The 20,512-nt window shown below is 41.4% G+C and overlaps 1 protein-coding gene across 1 annotated transcript in view; it reads right to left on the bottom strand.

Moving 5' to 3' along the window:
- The window catches only part of bmpr2b (bone morphogenetic protein receptor, type II b (serine/threonine kinase)), a 297,603-nt gene that overhangs the window by 38,122 nt on the left and 238,969 nt on the right, over positions 1-20,512 (bottom strand). Inside the window, exons 4-5 of the mRNA XM_048598830.1 lie at positions 11,430-11,540; positions 1,681-1,772 (exon numbers count right to left, since the gene is read on the bottom strand). Coding sequence (XP_048454787.1) covers positions 1,681-1,772; positions 11,430-11,540 — 203 coding nt within the window. The remainder of the gene's footprint in view (positions 1-1,680; positions 1,773-11,429; positions 11,541-20,512) is intronic.

The raw sequence follows: 20,512 nt of genomic DNA, 5'->3' as shown, positions 1-20,512 counted from the left end.
TTAAAGTAGTAAAATATCTGGGGTGGGGGCTGAAGGCACATCCACCAACTGTAAAGTAATCAAAAGTGGGGATACACAATGCACCAAATTAGGAGGAGTGCAGTTTATTTGTAGAGCTGGAGAAGGTTACAGAGAAAAAGAGGGGTTAGAGCAAATAGGGGTTTGAAAACAAGAATTCTAATTTTAACTTTGAAATGTTGCTTAACTAGCAGAAATGTAACTTAGTGAGCGCAAGACTGAATAGGACTTGGTAGAAGTTAGCATCTGTCAACAAAGCTTTTAACGATCTTAAAGAGAGTGGAAGATGTCAAGGCGATCGGGGTTCATTAGAATAATCGAATCAAGAGGCAGCTAGTCACGGCTGACTTTCAGAAACAAATGAGGTGAGATGGGGCAAAGTCAGGCAATGTCAAAGTATTTTTAGCGACAGAATGGATATGTGGTTGCAAGTTCATCTCGGAGGCAAATGCAAGATTAAGAATAATCTAGTTCAGCCTTAGACAATAACCAGAAGAGAGATGGAGTTGGTTATGGCATGTGATGGGGGCCAAACACAAAGGCTTTGGCTGGAGGAAATGTCTTCTCAATCAGCACTGAAAGGGACAAGCAGCCAGATGATTTACATGCAGTGGATGGGTTAATAGAGGTAGTGGTGTCAATGAACATGTGGAATCTGAAGCAGTGTTTTAAAATAATATTGCCAATGGGTGAAATGTTAATGACAAATGGCAGGGGGGTGCGTCACTAAACTTAATGATGCGGGAGCAGTAAAAGAATCCATTGCAGATGATCCTCTGGCAATGACTTAATAGAAAGGAATGAAAGCGCATGAATATTGAGCCAACCCAGCTACATAGTAGTGGAGGGGTACTAGTGAATGGTGGGGTCACCGGTGTCAAAGACTGCAGGTAGATCATGATGGATGAGGAGGGACAGCTTACCACAATCACAATCGCAGAATATGTGACTTTGGTGACAGTCATTTTTATAATGCAGAAGGGGCAGAAACCCCTTGTAGGAATTCAAACATAGAGCTCCAAAAATGTTAAGACACACATCTGGAAAGTACAGGACATTCAAGATCTGTGGAGAGGAAAGAGATTTTGGAATGGTAGATGGCAAAGACGAAGTGGTCATGGATTTTTGAAAAGATGGCAGATTTTAAACAACGGTGAATAAGTGTCAGAGAGAAAATCATTTACAGTATCAGATAACGTGAGACTGGGAAAAACAAAAAAAAAAATAATTTCTGGAGAAACTCAGCAGGTTTGGTAGCACTTGTAGAGAAAGAAACAGAGTTAACGTTTCAAGTTCAGTGACCCTTGGTCAGAACCCAGGAAAGGAAGTTGGGTGGTCAGCAGTTTAGTGAGGGTTGGGTCAAGGGAATACAAGTGGCATCTTAGACAAGGTGAGATCAAAGAGAGCATGAGGGGAAACAGGAAGCTAGACAGATGTGCAAGTTCAGGAGGGCTCCTCTTCTCTCTTATCGTTCTATCTATGGCATAGGCAACTAATTTTATTAGAACAAAGAGCATAGCAGCTTGTTGTAGCCACTATTAGCAATCAGCTATCCATGCATGAAGCTGGAATAAGCTGTTAGTTTATAACATGCATGCCTTTGATCCATAAAAGACAGCTGCTTCTTTAGAACATATAGAAGCTAAAGTGGGATTTACATACCTCAAGTAACTTGAGACTGTCCAAGTCCAGGAATGATTCAGAGGGTGCAGCCTCCATCATGTTCATGCTGTGAAGTCCATGCTTCCTGTCCCCTGATTAAAGAAGCATCAATGATGGAAACTGATGAATGCATCAAGTTTACAGCTTCTGTGTTCATGTAGTTTGTGATGTAAATGGTGCATAATAAGGAACTATTTTAACAATATATCACTACTATGGAGATTCTGTATATGCAGCTGCACAGTTAGAGATCTGCAGGAATTCTTTGATTCAAATATTGTTGATTCAGTGGGGATCATGAGCATCAATTAGTTATTTTTAAGAAAAGCACACATTTTCGCATTAACACTGGGATCAATAAATTGATAAATGAGCTCTGGAATGTAGGTAAAATAAAAAATCTACTAATGGTATCCATCTCAAGTTAACAACTTAAGTTATCAAATTTAAAAAAAACACCAAAGAACTGTGATAACAAGGTGTAGAGTTGGATGAACACAGCAGGCCAAGCAGCATCAGAGGAGCAGGAAAGCTGATGTTTCGGGTCTAGACCCTTCTTCAGGACAGCTCTGAATGCTGCCAGATGCTGCCACAACTGCTGAGATTTTCTAGCAATTCCAATTTGATGAGGATGTTAACACCTGAAAGAGGAATGCTTCCTATTTCACGTATCCAGTGTCAAAATTCCAAGAACAGAACAGCACAGCACAGGTTAGATACAAAGGAAAGCTCCATCTACACTGAGCCATCAAACACCAAGATCTAGCACAGCTCAAATCATATGGCTATCAGAAATATCACGAGGCTAAATGTGACTTCAATCAAAATTCCAGAGGTGGAAAAGTCAGCATCGAAGTATTGTCCCTGACGTGGCAACATTAGGGCTAAATAAGGATTCACAGGAATACACAACAATGCAGAGTCGCCGAGCAGAGGCTGATAGCCAAGTTCAGCACCTATGAGAACGGCCTCAACCAGGATCTTGGGTTCATATCACATTCCAGGTGAACACCACACTATACACTGTCACACACAGATCCTCTCTCATATATACACACACACACACACACACACGCCCTCCCTCCCACACGCACTCTTCCCCCACCACCCCCCACACACACATAATCACATACAGACACACACACTCTCTTTCTCTCTCTCTCTCTCTCTCCCACACACACGTGAATCTATGGGGTAAATTTTGTATTTGCCAAGATACATTCTATTTTGTTCAAAAAGCACACAATTTATAGACAGTGGTGTTTTATAAATTCCTACTTTAGGAATAAAACCAGTCTGACTCCAAACCAAAACACAAACAGATTCTAAACAAGGTCTCACACCTAACATCCATTCTCACAGGACAGGGACTTGAAAGGAATTCGGGGATTTACATATACATATTAATCAATTATACCTTATAGCTGATTGAAGACTTAACAGTATCTTAGGTTTGTTTAATACATCCACATCAATGGTGTGACCTTTTGATCTTTTACTTATGAATTCTGTGTCTGATACTACCTCTCTCACTAACACCTGTACAAGGACTGAGGCTCCGAAAGCTTCTGCTTTCAAATAAACCTGTTGGACTATAACCTGATGTCATGTGAGTTCTGATATAACCCACCGCAGAAACATGTCACTAGTAATAGTATTCTCAAACATGCTACATCGAATCAAGAATAATAATCAGAAAAAGCAATAAATTGCAAATGCTGAAAATATAGAAGAAAGTGTTAACCAGACTTATTCCAAACTGCTGCCAGGGAAACTTCTGTGCATTTTCGTCAGCTCCCATTCCACTTTCAGTTGGCAGGGACAGAAAGTTCTGCCATCTGGAGCATCAGATGGCCCTATTGGACTATTTTACACAAATGGTCTAACTGGCTTTTTTCTGGCAAGCTGACAGGCATCACTGATCCATCCTAGGTGGTGTTTCATGCCATCAGCCATCCATCTGAGACAATGTTGGCCAAGTATTGTAGTATAGAGAGCAGTTCAATGAGACCTATTCATATCCTCACCAGATTTCTAAATGAAATAATCCAGGAAAAGCACTGGCTACCTATCTTCCCCACAGCACCGGGCTGTTAAGATCAATTGTTGTGGCGTCTCTCCTCCCCTAGCTGAAATAAACACTCTTCATGAAGAACTAAATTACAGTTTTCTTGTCTTTATTCTTTCACGGGATGTCAGTATCACTGGCAAGGTTAACATTTGTTGCCCATCCCAATTGGCCTTGAACTGAGAGATTCATTAGGCCTTGTTCAGGGGGCAGTTAAGAATTAACACAGATTACTGTCTGTCTGGAGTCACACATAGGACAGACCAAATAAGAATGGTAGATTTCCTTTCCTGAAGAACAAACTACTAGCAAACTCTACAGGTTTTTACAACAACAATGAGGAGTTTACAAGAGCAAGGGGGTGTGCTGGATGACAATTTCAGGAAGGTAGAAAAACCGCAAATACAATCAGGTAGAAGGTTATCTGGTGGGAGAGATAGCAAGTGTTTCAGGAGTCTCCTGTGGCTGTCCCCGTCTCAAGTACGTATGCGTTTTGGATACTGTAGAAGGGGTGACCTCTCAGGTGAGTATAGCATTGATAGCTAGGTTTCTGGTACTGTGACTGGTTCTACTGTAATGAGAGGTATGTTAGGTTCCAAGCAATCGATTGTAATAGGGGACTCTCTAGTTTGGGGCATGCCGTTTCTGCAGCTGTCAGCAAGACATGATGACAGTGTATCGCTTTCCTGGTGCCTGGATCAAGGCTGTCTCGGAGAGGGTGCAGAATGTTCTGAAAAGGGAGAGTGACCAGCAGGAAGTTGTTGTACACATTGGTGCCAGCGACATAGGTAGGGAATGGTATGAGGTTCGCAGAGAGAATATAGGAAACTAGGCAGTGGTTAAAAAGTAGGTCTTCAGGGGTAGTAATAACTGGACTACTAGTCATGCCACGTGCTAGTGACAGTAAGAATAGGAGGATAGAGCAGATCAATGCATGGCTGAGGGGATGGTGCAAGGGGCAAGGATTTATATTTTTAAACCATTGGGATCTCTTCGGGTTAGAGGCTTGTCTAAGAGGGACTGATTCCACCTGAATTGGAAGAGGACCAATATTCTTGCTCCGAGATTTTCTAATGCAACTGGTGATAACGAGAGAAGAGAAAAGGCTGAGGTTGGTACAGTAGGTAAAGGGAGCAGGTCAAATAGTTAAGACGACAAGAGCTTGGCAGACAATGAGGTAAGACTGATGAATTAAACTGCATTTACTTCAATGCAAGAGGCACTGTAGGGAACAGGAACTTTTTTTTATTCATTTGTAGGATGTGGACTAGCCAGCATTTATTGCCCGTCCCTGGTTGCCCTTGAGAAGGTGGTGGTGAGGTGCCTCCTTGAACTACTGCAGTCCACCTGCTGTGGGCTGATCCACAATGCCATTAGAGAGGAAATTCCAGGATTTTGACCCAGTGACAGTGAAGGAACGGTGATAATTTTTCAAGTCAGGATAGTTACAGGCTTGGAGGGGAACGTGAAGTTGGTGGTGTTCCCACGTATTGGCTGCTCTTGTGATTCTAGATGGCAGTGGTCATGAGTTTCAAAAGTGCTGTCTGAGGATCTTTGGTGAATTTCTACAGTGCATCTTGTAGATAGTGTGCACTGCTGCTACTGAATGTCAGCGGTGGAGTGAGTGGATACTTCTGGATGTGCTAGTCAAGCGCACTGCTTTGTCCTGGATGGTGTCAAGCTTCTTAAGTGTTGTTGGGACTTCACTCATCCAGACAGGTGGGGAATATTTCATCACACCCCTGACTTGTGCCTTGTAGATGGTGGACAGGCTATGGGGAGTCAGGAGGTGAGTTACTCGCCAAAGTTCTCCTAGTCTCTGACCTGCTCTTGTAGCCATTATGTTTATGTGGTGAGTCCAGTTTAGTTTCTGGCCAATGATAACCCCTATGATTTTGATAGTTGAGGATTCAGTGATGGTAATGCCACTAAATGTCAAGGGGTGGTAGTTAGATTGTCTCTTATGGTCATAGCCTGGCATTTGTGTGGTGCAAATGTTACTTGTCACTTGTCAGCCCAAACCTGGATATTGTTCAGATCTTGTTGCATTTGAACATGGACTGATTCAGTATCTGAGAAGTTGCAAATGGTGCTGAACATTGTGCAATCATCGGCAAATTTCCCACTTCTGAACTTATGATGAAGGAGAGGTTATTGATGAAGCAGCTGAAGATGGTTGGGCCTAGGACACTACCCTGAGGAACTCCTACAGAGGTGTCCTAGAGCTGAGATGACTGACCTCCAACTGTCACAACCATCTTCCTATGCGTCAGGTATAACTCCAACCACTGGAGAGTTTGCCCCCCCCGATACCTCTTGATTCCAGTTTTGCTACGGCTCCTTGATGTCACACTCAGTCAAATGCAGCCTTGATGTCAAGAGTTGTCACTCTCACCTTACCTCTTGAATTCGCTCTTTTATCCAGGCTTGAACCAAGGCTATAATGAGGTCAGGAGCTGAGTGGCCCTGGTTAGGGCATGGTTCAGAAAATGGGACTGGGATTTCATAGCTATTACAGAAATGTGACTCAGGGATGGACAGGACTGGCAGCTCAATGTTCCGAGGTATAGATGCTATATGGATAGAAAGGGAGCCATAAAATAGGGAGATTGGTGTTTTTGGTTAGGGATAACATTATGACTTAGGATATTCCTGAAAGATCGTCTAGTGAGGTTATATGGGTAAAACTGAGAAATAAGAAAGGGATAATCACATTGTTGGGATTGTACTATGGGCTCCCCCAAGTCAGCAGGAAATTGAGAAGCAAGTATGTAAGGAGAACCCAGATATCTGTTAAGAAGAATAGGATTGTAATGGTCGAGGATTTTAATTTTCCAAATAATTGACTGGAACTGTCACAGTGTTAAGGGCTTTAAGGAAGGAATTTGTTTAGTGTGTTCAAGAAAACCTTCCTATTCAATATGTGAATGTACCGACTAGAGAAGGTACAATACTAGACGGTATTAGACAGGAACTTTCAAAAGTTGACTGGGGGTGGGAAGTAGGAGGCCTTTAAAAATGAGACGAGAGTTCAGAGACAGTATGTTCCTATTAGTTTGAAGGGCAAGGCTGGTAGGTGTAGGGAATGTTGGATGCCTAGAGAAATTGAGGCTCTGGTCAAGAAAACAAAGGAGGTGTATGTCAGATATAGACAGCTGGGAACAGGTGAATCCCTAGAGGAGTGTAAGTGCAGTAGGAGTATACTTAAGAGGGAAATCAGGAGGTCAAGAAGGGGACATGAGATAGCTTTGGCAAATAGAGTTAAGGAGAATCCAAAGAGATTTTATAAGTACCTTAAGGGCATAAGAGTAACTAAGGAGAGAATAGGACCCCTTAAAGATCAACATAGCTGTTTATGTGTGGAATCACAGGAGATGGGGGAAGATACTAAACAAATATTTTGCATCAGTATTTACTGTGGATAAGGACACAGAAGCAAGGGAATTTATGGAAATAAATAGTGATGTTGTGAAAAGTGTTCATATTACAGAAGAGGAGGTGCTAGAGGTCTTAAAATACATAAAAAAGTAGATATATCCCGAAAATCTGATCATGGATTTCCCAGATCTTTGTGGGAAACATGCTAAGACATTGCTGGACCCCTTGCTGAGATACTTGTTTCATCAACAGCCATGGGTGAGGGGTCTGAAGATTGAAGGTTGACTAAAGTGGTGCCATTATTTAAGAAAGGCTATAAGGAAAAGCCAAGAAACTACAGACCGGTGAGCCTTAAGTCAGTGGTGGGTAATTTGGTGGAAGGGATTCTGAGGGACAGGATTTACATGCATTTGGAAAAACAAGGACTGATTAGGAATAGTCAACATGGCTCTGCACATGGGAAATCATGTCTCACTAACTTTTGAAGAGGTGATAAAGAAGATACACAAAGGCAGAGCAGTGGATATTGTCTATATGGACTTCAGCAAAGCATTCGACAAGGTTTCGCATGGTAGATTGGTTAGTAAGGTTAGATCACATGGGATCCAGGGGGAGCTAGCTAATTGGATACAAAATTAGCTTGAAGGTAGGAGACAGTTCATGGCTGCTTTTCGAACTGGAGGCCTGCGACTAGTGATATGCCATAAGGATCGGTGCTGGATCCACTGTTTTTTGTCATTTATATAAATGATTTGGATGAGAATATAGGAGGTATAGTTATTAAGTTTGCAGATGACACCAAAATAGGTGGTGTAGTGGACAATGAAGAAGATTACAACGGGAACTTGATCAGATAGGCCAATGGGCCGATGAGTGGTAGATGGAGCTAAATTTAGATAAATGTGAGGTATTGCATTTTGCTAAGGCAAACCAGGGAAGGACTTACACGGTTAATGGTAGGCCCCTGGGAAGTGTTGCTGAACAAAGAGACCTAGGGGTGCAGGTGCATAGTTCTTTGAAAGTGGAGTCACAAATAGACAGGGTGGTGAAGATGGCATTTGGCACACTTGCCTTCATTGGTCAGAACACTGAATATTGGAGTTGGGATGACATGTTGCAGCTGCACAGGACATTAGTGAGTCCACTTTTAGAATACTGCATACAATTCTGGTTGCCTTTCTATAGGAAGGACATTGTTAAATTTGAGAGGGTGCAGAAAAGCTTTACAAGGATGTTGCTGGGATTGGAGGTTTGAGTTATGAGGAGAGGCAGAATAGGCGGGTACAATTATAACATTTAAAAGGCATCTGGATGAGTATATAAATAGGAAGGATTTAGAGAGAACTGGGCCAAATGGTGGCACACGGGACTAGGTCAGATTGGGATTTCTGTTTGGTGCAGACAAGTTATGCCAAAGGGTCTGTTTCCATACTGTATGACTCTCTGATTCGGAGACTCTATAACCAGTGATAATATCCATGGGCACCATCACTGAGATTAACTCTCAGTTGCGGACATACTAACTAAATTCCATCAACTGCCATGGTGGACTTGAACCTGTGAGCATTAGCCTGGACTTCTAGATTTGTTATCCAGTGATATTATCATTTTACAACTGTCTTTGCTGGTTCATTCCGGTCCATGCAACTTTTACTAACTGAGACTTCAGATATAACTAATTAATGACTTGTGTGGCAGTCTATAGTGAGCACTCTTTCGCTTGCTGTCTTGAAAACACAAGTATTTTTCACTATAATAGTGATCTGTTGTGCTGTAGTACAATGTAGAAGGGTGAACATAGAGGTTTCTTGAGGGGCTTGACAGGGTAAATGCTGAGATGATGTTTTCCCTCATGGAAGAATCTAGGACCAGACGCCATAATCTCAGAATAAAGGGGCACCAATTTAAGATTGAGAACAGGAGCAATTTCTTCTCTCAGAGGGTTGAGGGTCTTTGCAACTCCTTGCCACAGAGAGCAGTGGGGGCAGAGTCCTTGTGTATTTTAAATGCTGAGATAGTTAGATTTTTGATTAATTGGGGAAATCAAGGGTTTGGGGAAATTGCAGGAAAGTGGAAAATCGGAGTATCAGATCAGCCATGATCCTAAAGAATGGTGGAGCAGGCTCAATGGGCTGAATGGTTAGTTCTACCCCTGTACTTATTTCTTATGGTCTTATGATCTAAATGAGAGGAAAGGTCGGTCAACATTCAATGAATCTGTTGTGTCTTTATCTCACAGCACATGGTTCATAAAACAACATTTGGGAGATTCTGTGTCATGAAGGAATGGAGGAGGTTTTGATGTACAGGAGATTCTGTTACCATGCTCTTTGCTTGGAAGGTTTGCAAGGACACTTGCATTCAAACTGCACTACGGTGTTAGAACAAAAGGGCCCAAAACATTTACACTATCTTTCAATTTTAGAACATAGAAGCTAATTAAGCAAAACAAGACGAACAGTGAGTTTACCAAAACAAAATTCAACTTGTCATTATCAACGTTTTTTTAGAGTAATCCCAGGCACTAAGCGTCCCACAAAGATCTTGATCATCCACAAAATGATTATTTTCCTTCGCTACAACTCCTGGAGAATCAGCTTCTAGTTACATGAACACTGGTCATCAACATTGCCCATAATTTGTTCTTTTTGACTACACAAATAATTTATTTGAATGCATGGCAATGCACAGGCAGTAATTTAAAAGGGTCAGCTCGTGTGTGGCCTGTAAGGGAACTTTCAGGTTGATATGCTGCCATGTGCTTACATGAAACATTATCTGCTAACCCAGGCCAAGTGATCATTCTTGTTTGATTGTGGATGGCATCACAACCTATGCACTTTAAAGCAAGCAGGAGTGGAGGCCTTTGCTGATTTTCTTGTACTCCTTTGCCTAGGAACACTAAAACCAGGTGTAACAGCACAATTGAAAACTGGTGGCTTCTGAATGTTGATCTAGACAACAAGTGAAAATTACATATAAATCTGAAATAAACATAACTGCTGGCATTTTCGGGAGGTATTAGAACTCAGATTAAAGGAAAACTTATTTTATGTGTGAACTTTAAAGTCGCTTTGTTTATTTTATATGGTTCGAATTAGTTAATTTTGAGATCATCCAATTCTGGCCTTTGTAACTATCACACGGGCAGATACAGACCCCTGGCCCCCGAACCAGTGACTACTGAGCATGCAGATTCTTACTTCTGATCATCATCTAGTGTTCCTGATCACTAATCACTGGTTCCTGGATTGGCAATGTATACAATCCTGATCATCCTCTATGGAGTTCTGCATGTGCATATGTCAAATAAGCAGAGGATTAGGATTGGCTGTATTGTTCTCACAATTGAGTGGGTCTCACTATCTAGACAGTACATGAAGAATAGCCAATTGAAGATCAGAAGGTGGTCTATCTCCATTGACCAGTATCAGACAAAGGTATGAATACCTTTCAGATTACAAAACAAGAGAAAGCTTTCCAGAGAAAAAAATTACTTTTAACCATTTTATGCTATTTATTGTCTGTATTCCTTTGGAAACTATAACAAACAAATCTCAATCGCATCATGGCTCATATAGAAATTCGGTAAATAGATTCGGTAAACATGAATTTTCATCACATCATTGATTCAAACACCGAAGATTTCCTTTATAAATGTGTAATTAGCATTGGTTTTAACATATCCTAATAATTGCTATGCAACCAAACATATGTAGCTTGGCTATTTTTATTTTCTTTTTCTCCTTTCTTTCTACTTTTTTTCTCTTTTTCTCCCGTAGACACCTCTCTCCTATTCTCACATCTCCTTGCACTTCTCCCCTCTCAAGTACTGTACCTGCCCAAACTCCTATCCTTAGTCACACGCTAAGTGAATAATGTGGTAAAGAAAGTGTATGGCATGCTTGCCTTCATTGGTCGGGGCACTGACTGTAAAAGTAGACAAGTCGTGTTGCAGCTATATAAAACTTTGGTTAAGCCACATTTGGAGTAGTGTGCAGTTCTGGTCGCCATGTTTAGGAAGGATGTGGAGGCTTAGGAGAGGGTGCAAAAGTGGTTACTAGGATGTTGCATGGATTGGAGGGCAAGGCAGAGAGTGAGGGAGTGCAAGAGAGAAAGAATACGCGAGAAAGTGAGGGCGTGAGACAGAGTATGAGAATACGAGACAGACTACGAGAGAGTTGACAGAGAGAGAGTGCAAAAGGGAGAGAGCTCAAAAGGGACAGACAGAGAAAAGGAGTGAGAACGAGAGAACTTTGAACCATCTTTAAACTATGAAGGCATATCATTTGTCGGCACTCACCTGCAAGCATTCTATACCCAAAGAAGAAAGCTGCAATCAGAACAGCTACAACTGACACTGATGCTAATGCGATTACAATTGTCTCCTCCTTGTAGTGCGGTCTCCAAGTACCTAGAACACAGAAAGATAAATTCCAGTATTGTAATGCACATCAGTCATTTTATTGCTATCAATTTACAACATACAATAAATGTATCAATATGAAAGAAAGAATTGCATTTGTACAACACCTTATTAATAACCCTCAAACATCCCAAAATACTTCATACATCATGAACTGCACTGAGCTCTGTTGTTACAGTAGTTAGCACAGCAGACGTTTTCACATTAGTGCCCACTAACAGCAGTAAAGAGATGAATTGTTTTTGGTACTATTGACTGAGACAGGAATATTGTCCAGGAAACATGAAAGTTGCCTGCCCTCGTCTGGATCATGCCCTAGGTCCTTTGAATCATAGAATCCATAGAATCCCTACAGTGTGGAAACAGGCCATTCGGCCCAACAAGTCCACACCGCCCCTCCAAAAAGCATCCCACCCATTCCTCTACCCTGATTTCCTATGTCTAACCCACCTAACCTAAACATCCCTGGGCACTTTAGCACAGCCGATCCACCTACCTTGCACATCTTTGGACTGTGGGAAGAAACCAGAGCACCTGGAGAGTGCCCACGAAGACACAGGGAGAATGTGCAAACTGGCTAGAATCGAACCCAGGTCCCTGGCGCTGTGAGGCAGCAGTGCTAACCACTGAGCCACCATGCCGCCCTGTATTCCCATTGAACTACAGAAATAGGCAATGGGATAAGTTTCCAAAGATCTTCAACTTGTGTTCTTCAGCCACTGCAGCATACCAACTAAGGGGCTACTAAATGAACCAAACTGGCTTGTGTTTGACTTATTAATTATAATAAATCTTCACCCACCAGGATTTCATCCTGTATTACACAGCTTGAATGTTCACATTAAACATACCAAAGGTATAGAAAAACAGAATCTATAAGCTATTCTAAGTGTTCAATGAGATAGTTAAAACCAGTATCAAAAAATTCTCTGGTTGATGCTGAGCCATTCTGACTAGGCACTTTGAGGTGCACTTTGTAGTGAATGAGTTTGTGAGAGCAGCAGGGCATGCAACTGCTGGCCACCTCATGACTGAGCACTATAGACCCAAAACAAAATTGAGCATTTCACATTGTGGATGTAAAGTATATCGGTGGTAACAACATACATGAAAAGAATTGCATTAAATCAAAGCAACTTAATGTAATGCTGCATCACATGACAGGAACTAAACTCGGGATCCTTGATCAGTGCTGTTTTACATTTTTTACTTGTCAGTGACTTTAATCACCTGGAATCTGTAGATTCATAAGAAGGCAAGTAAAAAATTAGTTACTACCCTCAATTCTCTGGACTGGAGTTTGAAGGGACAACCTTTTCAATAAGGGTGATGGCTGCTACCACTGAAATCTGAAAGATGGAGCAAGATGAGATGATCAATAGCTTTGAGGTCCTGGGGGTAACTGTCTCAATTCAATTGATTTATATGAACTCCAACTGATGTTTTGTCTCCTCAAGCGAGGTGCATCACCTCCTATTGACAAAAGGAAAATAATGCAGATGCTGGGAATCTGAAATATAAACAGAACATGCTGGAGAAACTCAGCAGATCTGGCAGCCTCTGTGGAGACAAAAATGCTTCAAATTCAGTATGACTCTTCTTTCAAGGCGATAGGGGAAAATATTTTTCATACAGCAAGTAGTTTGTTTATAGAATGCACTGCCTAGAAATTTGGTGAGGTAAATTCAACTGAGGCATTCAAGAGGGCATTGAATTATTATTTGGATAGAAATAGCTGCTAATGGGGACCATTAGTGGCTGCTAATGGGCTGTTTGTGTTAGCAACCCATATAATGACAAGGCCTGGTGTATGGAGATTGGGCTAAGGACCGTGGAAGAAGGTGCTTAAGTCCAAAAATTGTTAAACTTGATATCGAGTCCAAAAAAGCTGTCGGGTTCAGAAAAGGAAAATGAGTTGTTGTTCTTCCAGCTTGTGCTGAGCTTTGCTGGAGCACTGTAGCAAGCCCGAAACAGAGATGTTGGCCAGGGAACACAGTGACATGTTGAAATGGCAGGCAACCAGAAGCTCAGGATCAGTTCAGCAAAGCGATCATCCAGTCTGCGCTTCATCCTCCCAGTATAAAGGGCACCAAATTGTAAGCAGCGAATACAGAAGACTAGATTGGTGAAGAGCAGGTAAATCGCTGTTTCACCTGAAAGGTATGTCTGGGACTGAGCATAGTGAGGATGGAGGAAGTAAACAGGCAGGAGTTACACCTTCTACAATTGCATGGGGGTGAAGGGAAATGTTGGGAGTGGAGGAGGAATGGGCAAGGGTGTCCCAGAGGGAACAGTCCCTGCAGAAGGCTGACAAGGGAGTGTAGGGGAACACGTCTGGTGGTGGCATTCTGCTGGAGATGGCGGAAATGGCAGCTGTTGATCCTAATGATTCCGAACAAGTAAGCACTCCTGATGGTTTGGTTAATGGCTACACAGCAACAAAGCTACAAAGAGCAGTAGATAATGGCTGGACCACTGGGTTGAACTTGGCTAACTGCTCTTGGTTTGGGCCTTAGTAAACATGTGGCAATTGAACTGACCTAAACAGCAAACGAAGCTTATCCTTGACAATTGTCTTATATGTGGAATATAGCAGTTGTGACATTTCCTACATTTTAGTAAGTTGCCAGGGATTACAGGGCGGCATGGTGGCTCAGTGGTTAGCACTGCTGCCTCACAGCACCAGGGACCCGGGTTCGATTCCACCCTCAGGCCACTGTCTGTGTGGAGTTTGCACATTCTCCCAGTGTCTGCGTGGGTTTCCTCCGGTTTCCTCCCACAGTCCAAAGATGTGCAGGTTAGGGTGGATTGGCCATGCTAAATTGCCCTGGTGTTCAGGGATGTGTAGATTAGTGGGATGGGTCTGGGTGGGATGCTCTGAGGGTTGGTGTGGACTTGTTGGGCTGAAAGGCCTGTTTCCACACTGTAGGGATTCCATGGAATTCTATTGAATATATAGAATCAGTATTATGATCAGCAGTCTTACTCAGCTGCTAATAGAATTGTATCCTGAAAAGTGACAGATTTGAGAGAGGTCAGTAGAAAACTTGGATTTGGGAATTTAAAAATAGATTCTCCTTTCTAACCAAAACTAGATGCAGTAGAACTACTGATTTTAAATGACTCACAACCACAGCTAAACTTAAATGAGATAGTCACACAATTACCAAAATGATAAAATACTGTCCAGTTAGTCTATTTTCAATTATCAGCAAAGTGATGGTAGGGAGTACAGAAGAATGCTAGAAAGTCAGCTTACAAATGACCTGATCACATAGCACAATTTGGTTCCAGGTCTCATTAGTGCCTTGGTCCAAACATGGACACAAGCTGGTTTCCAGAGATAACGTGAGACTGACTATCTTTACCAACAAGACACAATGTGACTGAATGTGGCACTAAACAGCCTCTTGTGAAGCCAAAGCCAATCGAAATCAGTGGAAAAATTCTCTACATGCTGGAGTCAGAGTTGGCACAAAGGAAGATGTTGCAAGAATTCTTCAGATCACTGTCCTTGCACCAACTACTTTAACTGCTTTCTTAGTAGCCCTCTGTACAAGTGATGATGGCAGTGTACTACTGCACTAACAACTCCTCAGATAATATGTTTGGACAACATTCAAGTTTGAGCTTATCAATGGCAAGCAACAGGTATGCCACAAAAATGTCACAGAATGAACAACAAGAATCTAACTACTTTCCTATGCTATTCATTCACATGACCATCAGCCAGTATATAATCGTTAATAATTCTGGAATCATCGTTGACAAGAATCTGAACTGAATCAGCACATAAGTACCATGGCACTAAGACATGTTAGAGGTTGAGCAATCTAAATTAAATTCTTTATTCATTAATGGGATGAGGGCGTCGCTGACTAGACAGCATTTATTGCCCGAAGGCAGTTGAAAGTTAACCACATTGCTGTGGGTCTGGAGTAAGATCAGGTAAGGATGGCAGTTTCCTTCCCTAAAGGACATTAGTGAAGCAGGTGGGTTTTTCCTGACAATTGACAATGGATTCATGGTCATCATTAGATTATTAATTCCAGATATTTTATTGAATTCAAATTCCACCATCTGCCGTGGCAGAGTTCAAACCCGGGTCCCCAGAATGTTATCTGAGTCTCTGGATTAACAGTCCAGCGATAGTACCACTAGGCCATCGTCTTCCTGATTCAATTTTGACTCCACAAATACACTCCAATATCTACAAGGCCCAAAACAGGGGGATAATGGAATACTGTCCATTTGTCTGGGTTGCTGGAGCAACAACAGCCATCAAGCAGCAGTTCAGTTAGCTGGATAGCTAGTTTGTAATGCAGATTGATGCCAACAGCACAGTTTTAGTTCCTATACTGTCTGAGGTCAACATGAAAGCCCCACCTTCTCAACCTCACCCTTTGTGTCAGGCAAGGTAACCCTCAGGTTAAACTCATAATCAGCTCTCTCTCTCTCTCTCTCTCTGTGTCCCCCTCTCCCATTCTAATGAGAACAGCCCATGGTCCTCTGGGATTATAGCAAATTCCACTTCAAGAAGTTCAACACTATCCTAGACAAAGCACTTGTTTGTCAGCATGTCAACTGACATAAACATTCACTTCCTCCAGTAAATCTACAGGATATACTGCATCAATCTACCCAGGTTTCTTCAGCAGCACTTCCCAACCCCACAGCCTCTAATATTTGGAAGGACAATTTAAAGGCACTAAGGAGATGTCACAATCAGCAAGTTCCCCTCCAAATTTCACACTATTCCTTCATTGTTGTTGGTCAAAATCCTGGAACACCTCAAATAATAGCACTGTGAGAGCATTTACACCATCTAAACTGCAGACATCCAAGGCAACACCTCATCAGCATCTTCTCAAGAGCAATTAGGAACAGCCAATAAATTCCAGAGATGCCAACATTGCCAAGAATGATTTGTTTCATAAGATGGAAACCAATATGCACACAGCAAGGTCCCACAGACACCTCTTTTTTAGTGTTGACTGAGGGATAAATATTGACTGGGACTCTGGGAGAATTCTCCTGCTCTACTTCAAATTGAGTAGGATCTTTAAAGATCACCTGAATGACTACCTCAAGGTTTCATCCAAAAAAGAGCTTCTTTGACGCTGCAGCACTGCCTCATTGGTGCATTGAAGTACCATCCTAGATTATGCATGCAAGTCTGTGGTGTGGGACTGGAACCCATGATGTCCTGACTCAGAGATGAGAGAGTTACCACTAAGCCAAGGCCACGAGTGAATTCTGAATTTAGATGTGTGACCAGGATTACATCAAAGGTATTGTAAAATTCCCAGAATAGCCCTTATATCAAACATTAGGATCATTTTCTGAGGAAGGGTCACCGGACCTGAAAAATTAACTCTGTTTTCTTCCTTCACAGATGTTGCCAGACCTGCTGAGCTTTTCCAGCAACTTTGTATTTGCTCCTGATTTACAGCATCCGCAGTTCTTTCAGTTTTTATTAGGATCATGTAACCTGGTATTTTATGGTCAGGCTGCTTTGAAGGCTCTCAATGGAGGTACATAACGGCTGAGTGGCAGAATACTTTGCTTGACTGCTGATCAACTTGATTTAAACAAGAAACTGAATATGATTAGAATAAGAAAGGTGAGACTATTAATCTACTTCATGATCTTGATTGAATACTATATGTGGTGGTAGGAAAATATACTCAGTGACAACTGGAGACATGGCAGAATATCAATGATATTTTGTATTTGAATCAATGCTCAAGTGCTCCACAAAACCTTGCAAGAACTTGTGCTATACAAGGTGATAATTATCATTAGCAACGATTTGTTTAAAGTCAACTCCTGATCAACTTTCTATATTCAACTGACTTTTATAGATGCATGTACAGAAGGACAGGTAATCTTCAATATTCGCTGATAGAACCACCAACAATTTTCCTCTGATTTCACCTGTGAGTCACCCACAGTTTCGCTAAATTAATAAATTGAAGGCAAATGAGGACGGTATATGGGACAAACCAAAACTGATATATGACCTATGAATAACAATGATTCCTGGTTCATCACAATGCAAAGACCAATTTTCTGACATTAGCCCTAAATGTGTCTTACAGCATTATGAACTTTTGCTCTTTACAACAGTTTGGTAGAATTCTGCATCCTACCTTCACGTGACTATCTTCAGATAGTCAAAGATTAATTCTTTTTCGAGCTAGCTAAATGTTTAAGGGAATCCACTCATCTATATAAAAAAGAACAGGCAAATGCATATTGCAACCAACTTAGCTAGTTTGGCATTAAATAGAATGGGTCTTAATTTGTACTGAGTTGGTTGACAGTTCTTCAGACTATAGAAGCATTATAATTACTCCACCATGCCTTAGGAAAGGGAGGGAAGAATAAAAAAATTGACGGTCATTGTTTCTGTTCATTACACTGTAAGCACTGCAAGAAAGTTTATTTTTGAAAGTGCAAAACCATGATACCATAATGACTGAACAGCCTGCCAACAGGGATGAAATTGGTTCATACACAAAGAATGAGCACTTACAGGGGTATGAGGTACAATATTGGAAACCATACCCGACAAGGCTAAGTGCTTTGACATAGTGAAGGGAGAAGCAAAGTAAATTGATTAAAAAAAAGACATATAAAATGGGGAGGCAGTAAAAAGCAAGGTACACTTTTATGCTCAATAAATCTCTTTTATATGGCTATTCAACCTGGTCATGGGAGTATGGGTGATTGCAGTAACTGCATATAGTTCAGACTATGATTTCAGCGCTTGGGAATGATCTTTGTCTTGTTGATAAAATGATGGCCACCTAACACAATGACATACGCAACACTCTTCATAAAACTAACTACTGATTCTAAGTTGTCAGCATATATAAACTGGCCAAGCTAAACCTTTCATCGCAATTCTCTAAATGCGGCATGATATTATGGCTGGTACCATCTGCCATTCCTTTTTTCAAATACTTTGATAGTTTTCCACTTTTCTGCTGAGTTTTAATTGAGCTCACTTCAACCTTGTTTTAGATTGTTCATGCTCAACCACAACTGGTGGTTTTAAGTATGGAGAACCGGATGTCCCAAGCTCCCAAGTATATCATCAAATCATAGTTACGAACAAGATCACAAGTTTCATTGAGAATCTGTGCTGATTTTGACCAGATAAGAATTAAATGCACTTTGAAGGTAAAGCAGAGATAGGGAAAAAAGTTAGACAAAGTTGATCACAATCTTCCATGCCTTGGTGCAGGACAAGGATATCAATAAGCTTTATTAGAATTCCTCGGCGAACAACCCTTATGGCAGTGATAGACCTACTTCCATCAGAACTGCACCACAATATTAACTGACATTACTACATCAATGAGTATTGAAACTATTACACTGCTGTAACAGTGCCAATGAGACTGCCCCCACCAGCTACACACCGCTGTACTCACATTATACTGTTGTATCCCAATGGTCCAGTAGCTTGTGTTCCAAATTTCGTGCATAACAAATGATCACATAGAGGAAAATGTATGGAAGACTGTCAGTGGGCTGCAAGCTTGATAAATGGCAGCACCTGAGGTGAGGATGGGGCAATGTACATGAGATGGTACATACAGGAGAGATAAGGAGAAAACTGGAACAAAAATATTCAAAAGGAATCTTCATTCACATGCCTGCAATAATTTAATATCAATACCAACACAGGGCACACTCTTGCAGGCTCCGTATTGTTGATATCCACCTGACAAAAACAAATAATCCCATGTTTTTTCTGCCAGGTGAACCACCTCAACAACAAATTAATGGAGGAGTCATCAATGTAAAAGGAAGAAAGATGAGCAATGGAATTCTCTACAGTGTCCAGACTAATATTCATCACCCTAGTATTAGTAAGCAAGTTACCTGATCATTATCACAGTGCTATTTGTGGTATTTTGGTGGGAAGAACGAGCTGTGCAAATGATTCCTGCATTACTAAAATGGCCACACTTCAAGAGTACTTTATTAGCTGTAAAGAATTTCAGGACATCCTGTGGTAATGAAATGCACTATGTAAATGCAAAGTTGTCTTCTCTTTCCCATGGATGTAAATGAGAAATAGTTAATGCATTTTGGCTCATCTTGTGAATAGAAAGTAATTTGATCCCCCTAAGTTTTAAAAATATATCCTGCACAATCTAATCTGCAGGCATTCTATACCGATAGTTTAACTGAAAAGTGATTAGCTGGTACAAGCATCAGTCTCAGTTCAGAATTCTTTGGGGGTATGTAAGGAAACATCAACTAACTAATTTCTTCAAAGTTCACACCTGATTTCAATACAATAACAAAAAAAATTGGGTAGGGTATCATTTGTTGTGGTATTCAACACATTGTGAATTAATAGCTCTCACCTGTACATGTTTACCACCCTGCCGCCTCTAGTCATTTTCGCCTCTTTAAACAAGTTCCGTAGAACCTAGAAAGGCTGCTTTCAAGCATAAATAGCTCAATTTACACACTAAAAAAATCCAGGACTTCCTGCCTGTTGATCAGATGAATTGCATGCCTGCTTGATCGGGCCAAGGGTTATGTTTACAAATTGTGGAGCCAGACCAGTCTCAAGCCTGGAGGCACACTGTCTGTTCCCAGCTACTGTTTCGTTCCTTCTGGCAAGCTCTTCCAACAAACAGCGTCAACAACATTTAAATTACATCTTCATTCATGCAGGGAGACCAGCCCAGAATTAAAAACACTGAAAGAGGCCAGAGAGCTATTCATTGGAACTGCTGCTTACACAGCTAATTTAAGTATACACTGATCTCATGTGATACAAAAAAGGCAAGTCACAATTCAACCTGCAAAAGACAGCAGAACTGAAATGAAAGCAAAGTTTTTGAGAAACAGAGATAACAAGGTGTAGAGCTGGATGAACACAGCAGGCCAAGCAGCATCAGAGGAGCAGGAAGGCTGACGTTCGGGCCTAG

This window comes from Rhincodon typus, chromosome 7, assembly GCF_021869965.1.
Source record: "Rhincodon typus isolate 14 chromosome 7, sRhiTyp1.1, whole genome shotgun sequence".
NCBI classification, from domain to species: domain Eukaryota; kingdom Metazoa; phylum Chordata; class Chondrichthyes; order Orectolobiformes; family Rhincodontidae; genus Rhincodon; species Rhincodon typus.
The sequence above is the reverse complement of the archived record's forward strand: the minus strand, read 5'-3'. Positions and strand labels throughout refer to the sequence as shown.